The following is a 17,817-nucleotide window of genomic DNA, read 5'->3' on the forward strand; positions in this document are numbered from 1 at the left end:
GTCAAGCGGGAAGTCCTGGGGTGCACAGGAGGAGCAAAGGCCATCTCAGCTCTCCTTTGTTGTAGTCTTTTCCCAGTCATTGCCTGAGAACAGACTGACAGTCCTTCAAAAATGCACTCTGTGCTTTGAGGGTAGGGATTACATGGCAAGTTGCCTGCTCAACAAAAAAGTTATAGCATTGTTTTTTCCATCTACTTTGCTTTGGACCAAGAACTAATAGAGCTAGTAAGATCCAAGTAGTATTTTTCCCAAGAGAAACCTAATCTTAAATGCCTTAAATCTATAGTTTGGCACTTCTGGAAATGGCTCAATTTTCCAAGGTGTGGAAGAACTGCAGCCACTTTGGTCCTCAGGAAAGCAGCACTTCTGAATATCTGCTTGTCTAATCACTCAGGAAGAGGTTACGATGCCTCTGGGAAGCTTGTTCTCCACTTTTTTAACTGCAGCAACTTGTTATTTCACACTGTGAAAGGTAGTGGCTGACCTAGAGGAAAGCTTTAAGCATAAGCTTCACAGGTTCAGGTTGCTGTTCTCAGAAAAGCTCTCAGGAGGAGTGGAAGATCCCTGGGCGTATTCTAACTGCAGACTTGTCCAAATCCTCATCAGTACCAGCCTCTAAGCATCTTCCATTTCCTCATCTACTTCCTCAAAATCCAGACTTCTGCTTCAACTTGCTACAGGTAAACCACAACTGACTTGAATTACTTAAGAGGTAGAACAGATTAAGATAGAGATAAAAACTTAAAGAGCTTTTAATGAAAGTGAGTTCTAAAGATGAAAAAGGGATTTCAGAAACTAGACAAAACATGAGTCATAAATTCAATACCAATGTTAACACGTATGCATGTGTATGTGTGTGTGTGTATATATTGGAGTTAGGAACAGAATAATATAAACCAGAGGAAAATAATTCCAACAAATAGAGAAATGCCACTGCAAATACTGCACTGTGGACCTAAGTGGCCTCATTTACTGGCCTAGGTAGTCATGAAGTTGTTTCTGTGAAGGATGCAGTTCTAATCCAGAACTTTCAGCCTAAATTATTCTGTTGCTCTGACAACATACTGCCTCTGTTCTCAGATGGCAGCATGCCACATTTTTAATATCGTTTGAAGTTTATTTGGAATAGAGACAGCATAAGATTTCAGAGGTTAGTTGGGTCACCTTTTATTCTTTGGGAGAATGGTTTTGTCACTGTCTGTGATCTTCATGTCATTAACGGGACTCAAAAGCTGAGAGAGTAGAGACTGGCAGACGCAGAGGAAGAGGTGGGTAGGAGGCAGGGGGGAGGTGAATCTGGAATCCCTCCCTATCTTTTTATGCTGGAGGGAAGCAGACAGGGAAACTGAGTGGAGGACAGGCTGTTATCAACTCTCATGATTTTAAGGGTTGCGTAATATTTTTTAAATGTAAAGACAAAGCTTTGTGACTCATGTAGTTGCAGGAGACCAAGTGATCTTTTGAAGGCTAAAAAAGGGCAGCATCTCCCAGTGTGATGGAGCACAACCAGATAAATCCTACTGAGGACAAGTATCTGGGTATCTTTGTTTAGGTTTAACCATCCTGCTTCCTACTTTGTCTCCCAGCAGCAATGCATAACCCCCTTTTCCAAGCCACTTGAGGCTTTAGTCCTATTACACGATGCCTACAGGAGACCTGTGCCATGCAGAAGTCCTGCTGCTTCCTCTGCTGCTGTGCATATGTCAACGAATGACTCTGGCCCCATTGTATTTTCACAAGCCAACTTTAAATCGCAATTAATAAAGGCATCTGGTCCTTTCAACCACTTCATTTTACCCAAAGAGGCAGATATGACATGCTATCCCTTCCAACAGCTGCTTGGAGAGTTTCTCAGATGAAAGAAAGGGCAGCGAAAACACCACCTAATCAAATTTCTCCTCCAACCGCAGCTCCCGGGGATGGTTGTTCAGCAATGCATAACTGTCATGTTAGCCGACAAGAAGCAGGCATTCTCCATCATGGAGCGTCTAACAGGCGCCCCAGATACAGCAAAGCAGAAACAGACCCGGGCGATACGAACACCTGTGTAAATTCAATACTATAACACATACAGAACAACCATAACGCAACACTGCAGCGGGCTGCGGAGTGCTCACGGCACGGCCGCGGCCACACGCGGGATGCTCTCGCATCGACGGCTCCGCTGCAGCGCCGGCCGCAGGCACCAGAGCCCCGCCGGGCACAGCCCGCCCCCCCGGGGCTCGGTGCCCCCCCGCCGGGCACAGCCCGCCCCCCCGGGGCTCGGTGCCCCCCCGCCGGACACAGCCCACTGCCGAGCCCCGCCGCCCCGGGGGCCGCCCCTCCTCCCCGCGGCCGGTGCGGGGCGAGGGCGGTGCGTGCGGGCCGCCGCCGCCCGGGGAGGGGATGGCGGGGCGCTGCTCTCCCTCCCGCCCACACGGCGCGGCGACGGCGCGGGCGGCATGTGGGCCGCGGCCCCTCTGCTGCTGCTGCTGCTGCTGCTGCTCCTGCTCCTGCTCCTGCCGCGGCTGTGGCGGCGCGGAGCGGCGCCGCTGGAGCCGGCCGGCCGGGCCGTGCTCATCACCGGCTGCGACAGCGGCTTCGGGCACCTGCTGGCGCTCCGCCTGCACCGCCTCGGCTTCACGGTCTTCGCCGGCTGCCTGTGCCCCGGCGGCGAGGGGGCGCGGCGCCTGCAGCGGGAGGCCGGCCCCGGTCGCCTGCGCGTCCTGCGGCTCGATGTCACCCGCGCCCGCGACGTGCTGGCCGCCAAGGAGCTGGTGCTCAGCCACCTGCCCGAGCGAGGTGAGGCGAGGCGAGGGGCTGCTCGCCCCAGAGGGGCGGCTGGACGGGCACGGCGTGTGGCGGGGGAGCACTGGCACTGGCTGTGCTAATCCAGGACCGCTAGTGGTAGTATCACCGGTATTTTATATTAAATAAATGCTCCGGTGCTTGGTTGAGCGGTACCAAAGCGGGGCCTATCCAAAGATGCTGACGGGGGAAGTGGGTGCACATCCCTGCACCACAGGTGAGCACCTTTAGCACCTGGCTAAGAGAAGAGGGAATCCCCATGTGCCTGGGGGGTCCCTAGAAGCCCGTCCGGCTGGAGGAGCAGCAGGGAAAGCAGGGAACAACTGTGCACGCCGTGGAGGCGGCGGGAAAGTGATGTATTTCTGGGCACGATTTGTGAACAAGGGAATAAATAAAGGAAACGCAGTGAGGGCAGCGGCCACGCTGTACCAGACCAGCTACTTCTCCGTACAGCTTGAGGTTTGTCCAGCTAATCCCGAGAGGGGTTAAAAGGAAACCCGTCAGTTACACACCCTACAGAGAGCATACGCCTAGGGGAACAGGCAGACTTCAGGTTGCAATGAATAACTGCAGACAAGGTAAATCCTGGGTTATCCCCTCAGAGCACGTGACACAGGGCAGGTAATGGGGCCACGGTGACCTCCTTTCCCACGTCGGCTGCAGGGCAGGAGCCACCCGGTGACACAGGGGGATGCACCTGGCGCAGAGCACGCTTGCCTAGGCTCAGAAGTGAGATCCCCTCAGAATTACAAAGAAACGCTTCATGCTCGCACGGGGAATGTAAGCGGAGGATAAAGCAGGCGGAACGTTAATGCAGTGTATGGCCTCTGCCTGCCTGGTTCATTAGCACATTGGGAAGGGGGCGAAACAAGAAGCAAAGGAAGAAAAAGCCTAGGCACCGCTCATTAAGTATGTGTATTTATGGTTGATCTTGATGTTATCTGATTAGGAGGCAGAGCCTTCCCCTCTCAGGCTCCTTCCCAAGCTGCAGAGACAATGCAGGTGACTTACAAGAACCCTTATAGGCTCGATGGGGACGGGATCCCCTGAAACTCTGTGTTACTGATAATTTATCCCGTAATTCTGGCAGTTTACGCAATGGTTGTGTTCATGCTGTCATGTAGACTCGAGTCCACAGTTCAGCACGAGGTGGCTGGCCGTCCTCGCTGCTCACAGATGTGTGGACATGCCTTTAGATCAAGGCAAATCACGCTGGAGACATCGGGGCTTGCTGGAGAGGCCAGGGAAAACACTTGAGCACAGCTGGTGTTGAAATGGAGCACGCACACAGCCTGTGCACGGTGGATTTCCTGGGTTGTCAGTCAGGCCGTTACACCTGTATCACGGCTGGGCATGCACTGACAGAGCACGCATTTTATGAAACCTTTTTCCATTGGTCAGCTCTGCTGCTGCAGCATTTTGAGGGTACTCGGCAAAGGCAGAAAAGAAATTTTATAGGTCCAGATAGCACTCACGCCATTTGGGAAAATGGCAATTATCAAGTAATCTTTCTCCTAAGTTTATTAAATAAAAAGGACCACAGGAGTTATTTTAATGTCTGATGTTAATGGAGTAAATGCCACAAGTCGTCTTCATAATTTATACTATACAGGGGCATAAATATTTTTATCTCAAATGTAAAGAAACTGTGAGGATACTCTACTTACGTAGAGTCTTTAAGCAAAAGACTTCAGTAGGAGTGTTCCTTCTTGGCACCTCTGAAAATAGATGTGTTGTTTTCTTTGGTATTTTAACTTTATAAAAACAGTTTAAATTTAATGATTCAGTTGAAGGTTAGCTCTCATATTAACCAATTTTTTTTGTTAAAGATAGGAATTGTATTTTTTTTAATTTGAGTCAAAGGTTGTTTTTAATGAATTTTTTTTCTATTAGGAAAGAGGCTGCAGTTCTACACTGCAAAGCCTGTATTTTTTGCCTAGAGTCCCAATGAAAACTTAACCACCTAATTGCAGACTCCACTGGTGGCAGGAGTCACACCCTCCCACTGGCCCAGTTCACTGCATGGAAAGGCGTAAGAAATTCCTGGTTCTGGGGAGAATGAGTCCAAGGAGTCTCACTCAGTGATTGCTGGTGGCAAGGGGAATCATGGAGGAATATGGTGCTCTGGCATTTCCGGGATAAGCAGACTTACAGAAGACTGAAAGATAAAAGACCTTCTGCTTTAAGTAGACTATTCAGTATAAAATGTAGAAAAAATGCGTAAAATCTCAGGAATAAAACACAGCTCTTCCTACACCTTCTAGTTATGCCGTAACCATGAGATAACTAGCCACAGCTCCGCCTTGTCTTGTCTCTCTCTGTTAACGCAAGAGTAGAAAATCCAAAGTACTGGTAACACACCTGCCTGGATATTCTGCCACTTCATCGTTTATTCCCATGTAAATACTTGCTCAGTGCTAGACTGTGAAATTACACCAATCTGAAAAGGATGGCAAATCAATTTCCCATGGTACCTGGCTCATTCTCTAGGGCTAACTAACTTCCCTCCATGAAAATCTGATGGCTCTGATGCCTTTCTTTTTCTTTGTTTTGTGGCTTGTACACCCATTAAGGTGACTTTATTTAGAGTCCTTTCTTGCTTAGAAAGAAGAAATGTCTTGCACTTGCGCATTAAAGCCAATATGAAGTAGACTGGGACTTTGTAGCATGTAAATTTGCAACTCTTTTTAGGCTCTACAGCAAACCTCAGTATTTTTCTGATTTTCTTCTGCTTAAAACAGGAATTTCTCTTCTTTTTCTTGCCTCTTGTGAGTGGGTGACATGGAACTAGCTGGAAGGGAGGGATATTAGTTTTAGTCCTGCCTCCTACGCCATTGAGTACTCTCCTCCACTTAAGATTTCCTATTCACGTAATCCACCCATAGGCCCATGGTACCATATTTTAGCCCAGACTTCCTATACAAATGGAGTCATCCTTGCAATGAAGACAGCCACAGCATAATATTCCAAGCAAAGGATGGTGACTCATGAATGTGCGTACCTAAAACTCAGGAGTCCCATCTGGCCTGCTACCACGGACACCCTGCATTGCCACAGACAGATTGGTTTGTTCCCTTCTTCATTTTTCAATAGAAATATGGCGAATCACACTCCTTCCTTTGGCTAGTTTCCTTTGGTATTGAATTGGAATCTTTCAGGAAAGAGCCTGACATTTTTGCATGGGCTCAGGTTTATATGAGAAACTCCACAGATCACTGATACCAAGAGTACACGTTTGAGTTCAGAAAATCTGGCGGAATTCAGATATTATCTGTGTCTAGGTACCTACACAGAAACGGCCTGATTTTCAAAAGGTTTTGCAAGCACACATCTTGATTGACTTGAATAGGAAGAGGACTTCTTAAGAGTTTCTGGAAAAACACCAGGCATCTTTTGGGGCTAATAGGGACTGTGGATATGTGCCTTTCAGTCAACATGTCTTGAAGCAGAAATTATCTGGGAAGTTATGTGAGAGCTAGTGTTCTCCTGAAAGCCTCACTAATCTTGTTAGGCTTCCTAAAGTGACTTTGTAGATCCCTGGCTGTATCTTTTATTTATATATTTATATTTTATATATTTTATAATTTATTTATATTTATTTATGGTTTTTAATCTTTGTCCTCAGGATCCATTTTCCCAACACAGAGATCAGTGAAAATCTCTCTGATTCCCAGTTCTGCTTTCCAGTTTATTTATTCTTGCCCACTGTAGCATAGTTCTAACACCCTTTTTCCTAAAACGTGCTTGGGCTCGGTTCTGTTTGGGCAGTCTGAGTAATTTTTCCCTTCCAGATCCAACATCAGCTGCTTTTTCTTAATGTGTCTGTGCACAGACAGTCCAAGGAAATGCAGTGTCTCTCCACTTCAGCTCTTCGATTCTTACGGGTGCCTTGTCCTTCTAGATTTCCATGTAAGGACTGTATTTCTCACGTTACCTGAGCTGCATTTCTCTAAGCAAATATACAATAGATTTTGTATGCACATTTATGACATTAGTTTTTGCCACAAAAATTTCAGGAAAGCAAGATCAAAGCAGATTTGAGGTCCCCGAGTACATAGCTGGGCAGGTTGTTTCTCAGGGGGTAAGAAGTTTTCTGAAAAAGTGACATAAGGGAATAATGAACTGTTTGTTATTTGGGGGAACTTTGTGAATTGATTCAGCCAAAGCGGCAGGAAAATTTTTGGAAAATATCAGAATGTTTCCCATTTGAGAATGCTAAAATGTTCTAAGAAACAGTTATGTTTTGCTTGAGGGCAAACAAAATACTTTGAGCTGACACTGAGCAAAATCTCTTTCTATGTTTTACTTAATCTTCTCTTCAGAGAAGTCTGTTTCAGTTTAACTCAAGCCAGTTTTCCCTTTCTTGACCTTTGATTTGGCCACTGCACAGAAAGAAGGAGCCATTATTCTGGGAGCTCTGGCTGTTTACACACACAGGCTGGCCTCACCGCTAACAACCTGGAGTCTTTGAAGTGCATGAGACAAATGACTAGAGATAAAATTTAAGCCTTGCAAGCTAAATTCTGTTTCACATTTTAGAGAAAGAGGAAGAAAATCAATTGTCTGAAGTCTAATGACTGTATTTTTGAAGCCCTAATGAATTCAGGGATATGTGGAGCAAACGTTCTTGCTGTGCAGGATGCAGTGGCAGAAGCAAAATGACATATTATTTTTAATTAGAAAAGGTGAAACTGAGAAGATCAGGGAACAAATTTTTTACAGTGGTGCCAGTCTTTAGTTGGTGGTGTGTTAAGAGTTGGGTTATGTAAAAGCAAACCTGAATTCAGAGACCTCCAGCCTTAAGCAGAAACAGATGGGATGTGCAGCGACTCAGCCCACCTGCAGATCAGATCATGTGCAAGTACAAAAGTATTGATAATTAGCTTTTACAAAGGACTCTCTAATCCATTGATCTTGAAGCATTTTATTGGGAGGTCAGTCCTATGGGGCCAGTTCCATTTTAAGAAGGAGAAATAAAGCCACAGAATGATAGAAGGCCCTGGAACAACAGGGCAGTGGCAGGGGGAAGAAGAGAGTCTAGGATGGCCAATTCCAGCAGGCAGTTTTTTGGGCTGTTTCCTCTCCTCTGTCTGCTAATATTTAGGGCAGTGGAAAAGAGGCAAGTAGACAGGAATTACTCCATTACTAGGACAGCAGTCAGTCTGCATCCAAAGTTACAAGACATCCAGTGTCAAGGATTGTTGTGTGACAGACTGCTCAATAATGATTTATCCTCTTTGGAGGACAGAGTTATCCAAGTTCAGTGTAGTAAATTCCTGATTTTAAGTGTTTTGCTCTGCAAATGAGACATTCACTGAAAGAACTTTTGTTTCTTTCTCTGTTTAAACACCAGTTTCATTATGTAATACAAGTAGTGTGTATATATGTTAGGAAAGCATATAGAGATCTGTTTTACAAAATAATTTAAAAAGTCGTCTGTTTCAGCTTTAACTATTGTTATGAATGAAATCTGGTATTAGCAGTTCTTGGTACGGCTCTGGAAGGACCAAGATACCATGAAATCATCACAGTGGCTTTGTCAGAGAAGATCAGAAAGAAAAGTGTTCAGCCCAAGGGTTTCTGCAGGGCCTTCACCAGGGTGACCGCAGGGCCTCTGAGTAGGTCTTTGCCACCATGGGTACAGGAGGCTACAGCTGGGGCAGCATCACACCCATGCCCCAGACTCTGTGTCCAAAGGAAGGAAGAGAGGCATTGTTACCTGCTGTGTTTCATCAGAAACCTAGGCCTGGAGATCCTGTAGAAGGCATGACAAAACAATCATTTGCTTCAGACGTGTACAAGAATTCTTTTAAAAAAATGCATAAACAAAACTGTCAAAGCTGGCAGAACCAGGCTGCAAACTTAGCTATTTCAATGCAAGGCAGGCTACCCTATGTGCTTCGCTACACTGCTGGTCACCCTAGAAATAAATCTCAGTCAGGATTTGAGGACAGAAACAGAAATGTTTTCAAAAGCACTGTGTCACTCACTGCTTCACTGTACATCTACAGATATGTGCCACGAAGGCAAGAACAAGTCAGCATGGCTTAATCAGCATTTAGTCAGCATGTCAGCTCCAAACTGCGCGCACTCTACACTTCAACAAAAAAAGCATTTCCCTCGGCTGAGGTTTTTAGCACTGTGCAGTGCTCAAACGAAGCGTTCTGTGGCTTTGGGCTAAAGGGCTTGCACTTTCTGGCAGAGAGTTGTGTCAGAACAAGCTTTGCTGCTGATAAATTTCTGCTTGTAAACACTGGAATCTTACTGCATTTCAGGGGGCTGGGCTCCTTAACCCCAAAACCTGTTGTTATGTGAGGAATAGACTTGTACAGGAGTACAAAATCAAAGAAAATACTGTAGCCACTGACCTTACTTGGTTACTTTACCCAGTGCTACACCCGTGTACCCGATTTTGGCAGATGTCAGAAGGAATCAAAGCTCAAATCCTGGAAAAGGATCCAAGACTTAGGCTCCTAAATTAGTTGGGCACTTTGGAAATATTACCCCCTTAGCCTTTAGACTGCTTAATATAATTGTCACAAAGCTGCTCATAGCACACAGTGGGATTAAAGTAATTAAAATATCATGGTACACGACATTGCAAGTAAGATGTAGTCTCCCAGATCATATTATTCATAAATAACTTAAGACGACTATAAAGTGAGTGATTATCAAATAGCACTGAGACTTACATAGTCCAGATAATGGCCCCAGTTACATACCTTCATTAAACAAAACATGCCTGCACTTGTAAGTAGAAAAGACAAAAAGGTAACACAACTAAAAAATTGTTTCCAAGGGTCCAAATCCCTAGAGGTTTTTGTGTCGCCTAATGGTAGTTGTTTTGCAGTGAAATATGCTTACTAAGACATTTCTCTTCCATAGGTTTCTGGGGGCTTGTCAACAATGCAGGAATATCAACATTTGGTGAGACAGGGTGGCTGTCTATGGAGAAATATGAAAAATTTGCAGATGTGAATCTCCTTGGGAGCATCAGGACAACCCTGGCATTTCTTCCCCTTCTAAGGAAATACAAGGGTAATGCTAATCCACTGTTACTTAGAGTTGTAGAATAATTAGCTTACTATAATCAGGGTAACGTAGCATCTATAAAAGAAGCCTTAATTGTCTCTCATTGAACTGAAATGACAGCCTCCTTCTGTGTGGCCTGAAAGAGCAACTTGATCCTGAACAGAGGGTAAAGTCGTGATGGGAAAAAATAACCTTAAAGATTCTGTCTTTACAGAGAAATACATAGAAAAAAGTATTCCCAAATAATGAATTAACTCACTGTTTGACTCAAAAAAGAGGAAAAAATGCTTACAGCAGATCATTAAGCCCAGGCAGCACTTTATAAGCACTGCCAATCAGAAAACATGAAGATCCAATGAACTCCTGCTTACCTTTATTACTTAGACTCTACTATTTTACTGTTTGGCAATTAGGAAAGGAGGGATGACCCTACAGAGGTGAACTAGAGACATCCAGCTTCCAGTTCCAGGCCTAGCAAGATCCTCTCTATGACGTTGGGCAGGAAACTTCAAGTATGTGAAACAGTGCCGTACAGAGATGCATGAATATCCAATGGGATAAACACATTTGCATGGACAGCCGTACGCGTGGGCTTTATCCTTTCTTCTGAGAAGAAATGGTTCAAATAGCCCTCTGCGGCATCGCAGCATGCCTCAGTTGCTTTGTAGTTTGTTCCCTACCTGTCCCCGTCTGTATTTTGGAAAGGAAGATCCCCTTTTCCTTTCTCCCCCTTTTGCTTAGCTTGTCTACTTAAGTTCATTAAGGTGAGGATTTCTTCTGTGTGCATACAGCACCAAGCACAGTAAGGGCTGTGTTTCATCTGGAAGCCCCCAAAGTCACTGTAGCATGTTGGCCAGATACAAGCATCCCCTTTTTGACTGCTCTGCTTCTTGCTGCTTGGTTGCCTTTGGTTGATGATATTCTGATGCAAGAAAAAAGAAAACTTTTAAATACTGCAAGCCAGATGTGTTTTTGTAAAAGAATGTGCTATTGCATATATCCAGTGAGTGTGTTATGTGGCCCTTCGATGGGGAGACATCACTTCGTTTCTGTGATGTCCTACTTACTGCTAAAACTCTGTAATGCTTATCCACCAGAGGCATTTGTCTGACTTCATGAACTGCAGGGGGTTACTTTGAAGTGAAAGGGTCTAATTGTGTGTATGGTATTAAGCACATGCATAAACTTTTAGAAGATTTGGGCCTGGATAGCTGCACTTACATAGTACCTTAGCTCAAAAGAGCATGCTTCATCTCACACCTGGTTGTCAGTGGTGTCTATTAACTGCCTGCACTCATATTTTCAAGTCCTGCCTGTGTAGGAGAGGAGGCCAGGGCACTTTGAGGAAGAATTCTAGGTTTTCTGTCCTTCCTTGCAGGAACAGCCAGGACAGCTAAAGCTCATGTTTTTGGGGTCAGCAAGTGGCCTCTCCAAAGGAAAAGCTCGAATTGTGAATGTTAGAGCATTCTCCTAGGAAAGCTGAGTTTCAATTACCTTAGGCAAAGAGAGAAGTCAAATGACATCCCACATCCTGGGTGTGCACCCCAAATCCCTTAGCTACTGGATAAAGGCAGCAGAGGTCATCCTACCATCACTTACCCAGTAGCTGTGTTCTGAAGGAAAGGGCTTACTGCCATTTTAGGATGAGCACCTGTTCCAAGAAAAACTTCGAGATTATTAATACTTGTGAAGGGAGGTACTGCCCTCCTGCCTAGAATTTAGACATCCTACTCTGAGTAGAGCAACATTTCCTCATAACTTTTCCAGCTGGCCAGGCTAGCCAATGTAGCATCTTGGTCAGCAAGCTGGTAGTTGTTCCCTGTTATTGTATAAAAGACTTACTCCAGACGCTGTGTAGGAAGACAGGGAACCTAATTCCAAATGACAGATTTCACCGCATTCCCATGATATCCTTTTGATATGCCACAAGCCTATACAATTTGGTCAGATCCGGGGCCCAGACATTATCTGCATCTGTGGCAGCAACAGGCATGTGTTCTCTGTGTTCTCTGCATTGTTAGCAACGAGGCCATCTTCTCTCTCACTTCTCGCATTTATGTATCCATGTTCAAACATTTCTTACCCTATGGTATGACTTTGTGATGGAAGTTTACAAGTAAACAATGGAAATGAACCACAGCCCAGCGCCTCAAATCAGAAATTTCTTGCTATTTAAGGCATGCCTGCACTAGGAAAATATATTCCCTTATAAAAGGGAAAAAAGCAGCACAGATCAGGAAGATTACAGCAAGGCAGCATAAGGCTGCACACATTTTGCCAAGTCATCGTTCTCTGGTGAAGCTTATCACTGTACAGTCTGGGTTCGACTTTATATGCACAGGTGCAAGGCAGGTCTCGGTGCAGAGACATCATTAGCACAGAAAAAACTGTGTTAGTGGTCATATATCCACCACAGGGAAAATGACCTGCTCCACTCGTCTGCAGTCCTTCTCCTATTACTAGCATAGTCTCTTATTACTATTTTCCAGTTTAAAGTTTTTAGGGGACTGCTTTGATTGCTGTCTCTTTCATGCTGTCTCAGACTCAGAAGGAATAAGAAGCATGCTAGGAATGTGTTATACTTTGTCTAGTCCAGCATCTGTCACTAGATGGAAGAAAGATTTTTTTGCGTGAAGTTCTCTGCTTAACAGGGCTGAGTACACTTCTGTGCTGGGACTGTACGCTTACGCAGCCCAGCTTTGGCATACTATGTAGTAAACCAGCATCATGCTAAATACCACGTTAGCAGCAGTTCAGAAGACTCAGGTAAATCGATTCTATGTTGAAGATTGAGAGTGAAGTTATGTTATTTGTGCTATTTTCTTTCCAGGCCGTATTGTTTTCATGTCCAGCATTATCGCCTATTTTTCTTTGGGAAATGGCATTTATTCTATGACTAAGGCAGCTATTGAAAAGTTTTGTGATGCTCTAAGACTGGAAATGAAGAAGTTCGGCGTCCAGGTAAGTGATGTAACAAGTAGCTGTTGTGTGAAACTCCCTGCTATTTCTAACATTGATTTTCCTATGAGAAAAAGAGAAGTTTCACTCCTGAAACTTCCTACAGAGCTGAAATGCATGTTTTTGTCGGGAAAGAAGCAAGTGACTTGCACAAAGAATACCTGACAACAATGTGAGGTGTCATGGTTTAACCCCATCCAGCAACTAAACCCCATACAGCTGCTTGCTCACTCCCCCCACAGTGGGATGGGGGAGAGAATTGGAAGAGTAAAAGTGAGAAAACTGATGGGTTGAGATAAAAACAGTTTAATAAGTAAAGCAAAAGCTGCATGTGCAGGCAAAGCAAAACAAGGAATTCATTCAGTACTGCCCATCGGCAGGCAGGTGTTCAGCTATCCCCAAGAAATCAGGGCTCCATCACGTGTAACGGTTACTTGGGAAGACAAATGCCATCACTCCCAACATTGCCTCTTCCTCCTTCCCCCAGCTTTATAAGCTAAGCATGATGTCATATGGCCTGGGATATCCCTTTGGTCAGCTGGGGTCACCTGTCCCAGCTGTGTCCCCTCCCAACTTCTTGTGCACCCCCAGCTCGCTCCCCGGTGGGGTGAGAAGCAGAAAAGGCCTTTGGCTTCCTGTAAGCCCTGCTCAGCGATGACGGGAACATGTACTATCAACAAGGTTTTCAGCCAAATCCAAAACATGTCCCCATGCTAGCTCCTATGAAGAAAATTAACTCTACCCCACCCAAAACCAACGCAACATTGAAATTTTGGCCAAGAGAGTAAGTACAAGCATATTCAAAATAGTATCTAATCTTGCTGAAAGTAAGCTCCATGATCCAAATGACAAAGATCAAGATCAGAGCTGAATCCATGCATGCAGCTTCCCCTTGGAAAGAGGTGGTTTCTCTGTGGCTAATCAGCCAGCTGCGAATTGCTGAGAACAGTGGACCTGGGTGATGCCTGCCGTTCTGAGCAGCTGTGGGACAGCATGCCTTCTCTTTGTACCAACACTGACATTTCCACCCTTTCTCCATATCCTCTACAGTGGAGAGAGTTTCTGAGAGAGACCTGCCTGAGCAGTGCCATGCTCTGTGAAATGCTTGTAACAGTACCAAGAATCCAAAACTTTCTCCGAGGTGGCTGTGGGAGCAGAGTCCAGATGTTGAGTGCTGTGTAGCGAGAAGGAAGGCTCGTCACCTACCTGGGGGGTTCTTTCTCCCTCTTTTCTCCCAAGATCAGTACTTAAACGCTTGCTTTTTGTGGGAATAGCTACGCCGCAAGCGACAGTATTGTGCACAGTAATTATGTTTTCATTCTCTTAACCTAAGAGGCTCTAAGAGTGCTCTTAGTGTCCTGTCTAAGCAACACTGATAGTCAAACGTGGAGCTTAGATCACTAAGTAGCTTCACTAGGCTTTTTCCTTGGAGTCACTTCACTGGTGAAACACTGTTCTCAAACACTAGAAGTCTTCCCTAGAGGATTTACATTGGTGTACTCTTTCTCTACACAGATTTACAGCACTGTTCATAAGCTTTGTGTTGGAAGAAGTTACAGCTATGCATCTATTAACTACCCCTCCCAGATAAATATAAAATGCTATAAAATGCAAGTGATTTTACACATCCTAATACCACACAGCATGATGAGGATTTCAACCGATTAGCTGAGGATAATCTCAAATGCATGGAAGAGCTTAGTTTAACAGGTTAGCTACTCTGGTCGTTTTGGTTTTTTTACTGTTCCCCCACCCCCAGAGCAGCCCCAGCACACAGTACAGTAAGCCAGGCTGACAAACGTTTTTGGAATGTCTACGAGAATTATTTTTCTGTTTCTCACTGTACGCAAGACACTGGCTGGCATTTACCTGAGAACCTACCCTGCAAAGAGCTTGCAGAATAGATGGTCCCTCTTCCCTGTTCTTCCCTCCCCTCCTCTGTTGTTACCTTTGTCCTTTCAGGAGAAAGTAACCCAGAGGTGGCAAGGAACAGATGGAGCTATGGCTCTGTACTCCCACTGTACTGTGGCCAGGCAAGCTGGCTGCCTGCAGGAGACAAAGTATGTATCTTCCATTGGAAAGGTTACAGAAAAACAAGAAGGGGGCAGGGGTGGAAGGTATTATCTCTCCTTCCCTCCTAGCCAGCTCCAAAAATCTCCAAAACACAAAGTCTTCAAAACCCTTTTGTTTAAAATAAATGTGGGAAGTTTACTATGGGCATTGGTTTGGCTAATACTAAACACTTTTGAAAATAGCACCCAAAGGGAGGGCTCCCAAAGATGCCCTGTGACAAACGTACCGAAGGCAGCATAAGATGCCCCAGCTATGCACACCGTCTCTCTGCAGGAGCTTGCCTGCATCCCGTCCTTCTCCCCACCTCTCTTGACCCCTCCGGTGTGCAGTGTAATGACTGCTGTGCAGGCCAAAAGGCAGGCATGTGCAGGTACTGACATAGACGTGGTAGCATCTGGTAGGTGGGCTGGGTGGCAGATGAAGGTTTTATACTACCACAGACTTTCCAGAGAACATCTGGCAGATCCCCAAGTGTCTTACGCAGCTCAGCACCTTTTTTCCTCACCTTATGTTGTAGTCTTTAGATACCTGGTCAGTTAAATGCCACGGAGCTTTTAATGTTGCATATCTACAAATCGTTTGAACAAGCCCGCTGCTAACTGAGGAAAAGCATGCATGCTGTGAGTGCTCAGCCTGCTTGGAAATCCCCCAGAAGCTCAGAAGCTAGCAGAACAGCAGCAATAACACATGCAAAGAAAACAGGCAGAGCAGCAAAGGATTTGCGTGCTTTCAATATAAGCCTACATACAGAGAAATGTACAGAAATTTGCTAATGACTTCAGTGAGAGCTAGTCCAGGACCTTTGGTCCACTCTGAACTTGGCTGACAAAACCTGTTCTACTTTTAGTTGCACCTGCTTGGGGAAAACAGCACTTCTTTCCCCAGGACCTTCTAATTTTCGTTGACATCTCCTTTTGTCTCAAACTGGGGCAAAAAACTACCAATTGCAAGATTTGGCACTGACGGAAGAATCCAAAGTATTCCACTTTGGAGACATCAAAGTCATACTGAAATGTTTTGTCTCAGTATTGTCAAAACATTTATACCATTAAGCATTCTATAAAAATCAAAGATGCACTATTGCATTCTGTGAAGGTATGCTGAATAGTCAAAACAAGAACATTAACATCAGAGAGAAACGAGGAAGTCAGAATAAAGCACCTCTGCAATCTTAAAGGTTTCATGGGAGTATATTTTATTTCAGTCAGGTTTTCAAGGTTAAAATTTCCACAAAGCAGCATTTTCTGGAAGAAATCTGTCTGCAGAAATCTTTTGATCTGCTTTACTGACTATAGTATTTAATTGAATTCAGAAAGACTGATTGTATCTTGATAAGTTTTACATCTTGCTTTTAGGTCTGTATTATTCAGCCAGGAAATTATGCACGCTCTACAAAAATTCAGCCACCAGTCAGTGCTGAAGAGATTTGGAATGAACTCAGCGAAGAGGAAAAGGCAGTTTACAACAAGGAGTACGTTCAAGAACGAGCAAACTTTTTCAACAGCATTCTCCGAGAAGGAAGCACTAACGGCAACGAAGTTGTAGATGCTATGGTAGATGCTTTAATGTCTCCTGCACCCAAGGCACGTTACATGGTAGCGAAGCTGAAGGAAAAAGCACTGGTGTTTGTGTGTGCTTTATTCCCGACCATTGTGATGGATTCCGTTTTGTCTTATGCTCTGAGTAAAGTAAAACTTGCATAGCCTATGTTGGTACTACTGTGACTCAGGTGGGGCAGGTTTTTTTAAATGTGAAAGCCAGGGCTGAATCTAATGCCCCCAGAAATCAGTATAATGACAGCAATTATCTGATACAAACTTTGGAGGGTCTCCCTTGTCAGAACTGTCAGTTATTCATGGGGAAAAACATACAGGACTCCATGTAAAATGAATACGTTTGTCTAGGTAACTTTATTTCTCCCATGTGGAAAAAAAAATATGGCCACTTGGGCTGCTTTAGGTATCACCTAGAAAATTTAATGCAGCTTTTCCTGATATTGGGTTACTGTGTTACAGGCATGATGGAGACAAAATGGAGCATATCCTCGAGGGCAACAGCCCACCTGAAATCATTACAGCACAGAGGAAGATACCTTATTTGTAGGAACCTGAATAGTAATGTATTAGGGGTGATGGGAAAAGGTTAATGGAAAAGTTAGGAATGAGCAACAGACCTTGAAATACTTTGAATGAAGTTAAGTGACTGTGGAAAGGTAGGAAGTGCCGAATAATAAAGTTGTAATATGGAAATAGTGTCTTCACTAACTACAGTTCAGTACTTTGTCAGGTATTCTATATAAATCTGTGACAAAGACAATATTTCATGGACTTCGAAAAAGAAGTAGCATATTCCATTTATGAATGAATATTCAATCCTAAATAAAATCTATCTTTTAACTAATGTCTGGATTAATCAATGTGTTAACCTAAAGCACAGTCAGAGAGCTAAACACCAGGGTGACTGATACTACTATGCAGTAGCAACCTGTAGCTTAGAAAGAACATATTCCACCTGGAGCTCTGGTTTTGCTACTATTACAAGGAGTAAGGTCTGACGAAAACATGCCTATTATCATGAACAGGAAAACTTTGGTAACATGTATCTATGAGAGTAATTGAGCACAGTGGCTTCATTGGGAGCCTCCTACTAACTGCTTGGAAAAGGTTGCTGGTTTACACATAACACGGCTTTAAATTTGGCTTGGTTGTGGCATGGCACAAAATCCAAGACATCTGGGACCCAAAGATCCTGGAATAGCTGGGATTAACTGTGGTGACACTGGTAGATAGAGGGCAGCAACATGGGGCATCAGCCTTGCACATGCCAGGTCTCCCATATCAAACCAAAGACACTGCTGTAAGTTGACCTAGTTAACTTTTTGGTCTGTACCAGAAATTGCATCCTATTCATGGGAAGCCTTTCCTAATATGTTTCATTCATTACTGAGAAAAGTTACCTTCTCTCTTG

At 44.5% G+C, this 17,817-nt stretch overlaps 1 protein-coding gene across 2 annotated transcripts; it reads left to right on the forward strand.

The window, feature by feature from the left end:
• Positions 1-2,347: 2,347 nt before the first annotated feature.
• Positions 2,348-17,238, forward strand: LOC119156371 (D-beta-hydroxybutyrate dehydrogenase, mitochondrial-like). Of its 2 annotated transcripts, XM_037406035.1 has the most exons (4): positions 2,442-2,781; positions 9,673-9,825; positions 12,650-12,780; positions 16,206-17,238. In XM_037406035.1, exons 1-4 carry the CDS (start codon positions 2,442-2,444, stop codon positions 16,551-16,553), a joined length of 972 nt encoding a protein of 323 aa, XP_037261932.1. In that variant the 3' UTR covers positions 16,554-17,238. The 2 variants fall into 2 exon arrangements, with proteins under 2 accessions (XP_037261933.1, XP_037261932.1); XM_037406036.1 differs by lacking the exon at positions 9,673-9,825 and having other exon boundaries at positions 2,348-2,781.
• Positions 17,239-17,817: the final 579 nt, after the last annotated feature.

The sequence above is a fragment of the Falco rusticolus genome, chromosome 12 (genome assembly GCF_015220075.1).
Source record: "Falco rusticolus isolate bFalRus1 chromosome 12, bFalRus1.pri, whole genome shotgun sequence".
Taxonomy (NCBI): Eukaryota; Metazoa; Chordata; class Aves; order Falconiformes; family Falconidae; genus Falco; species Falco rusticolus.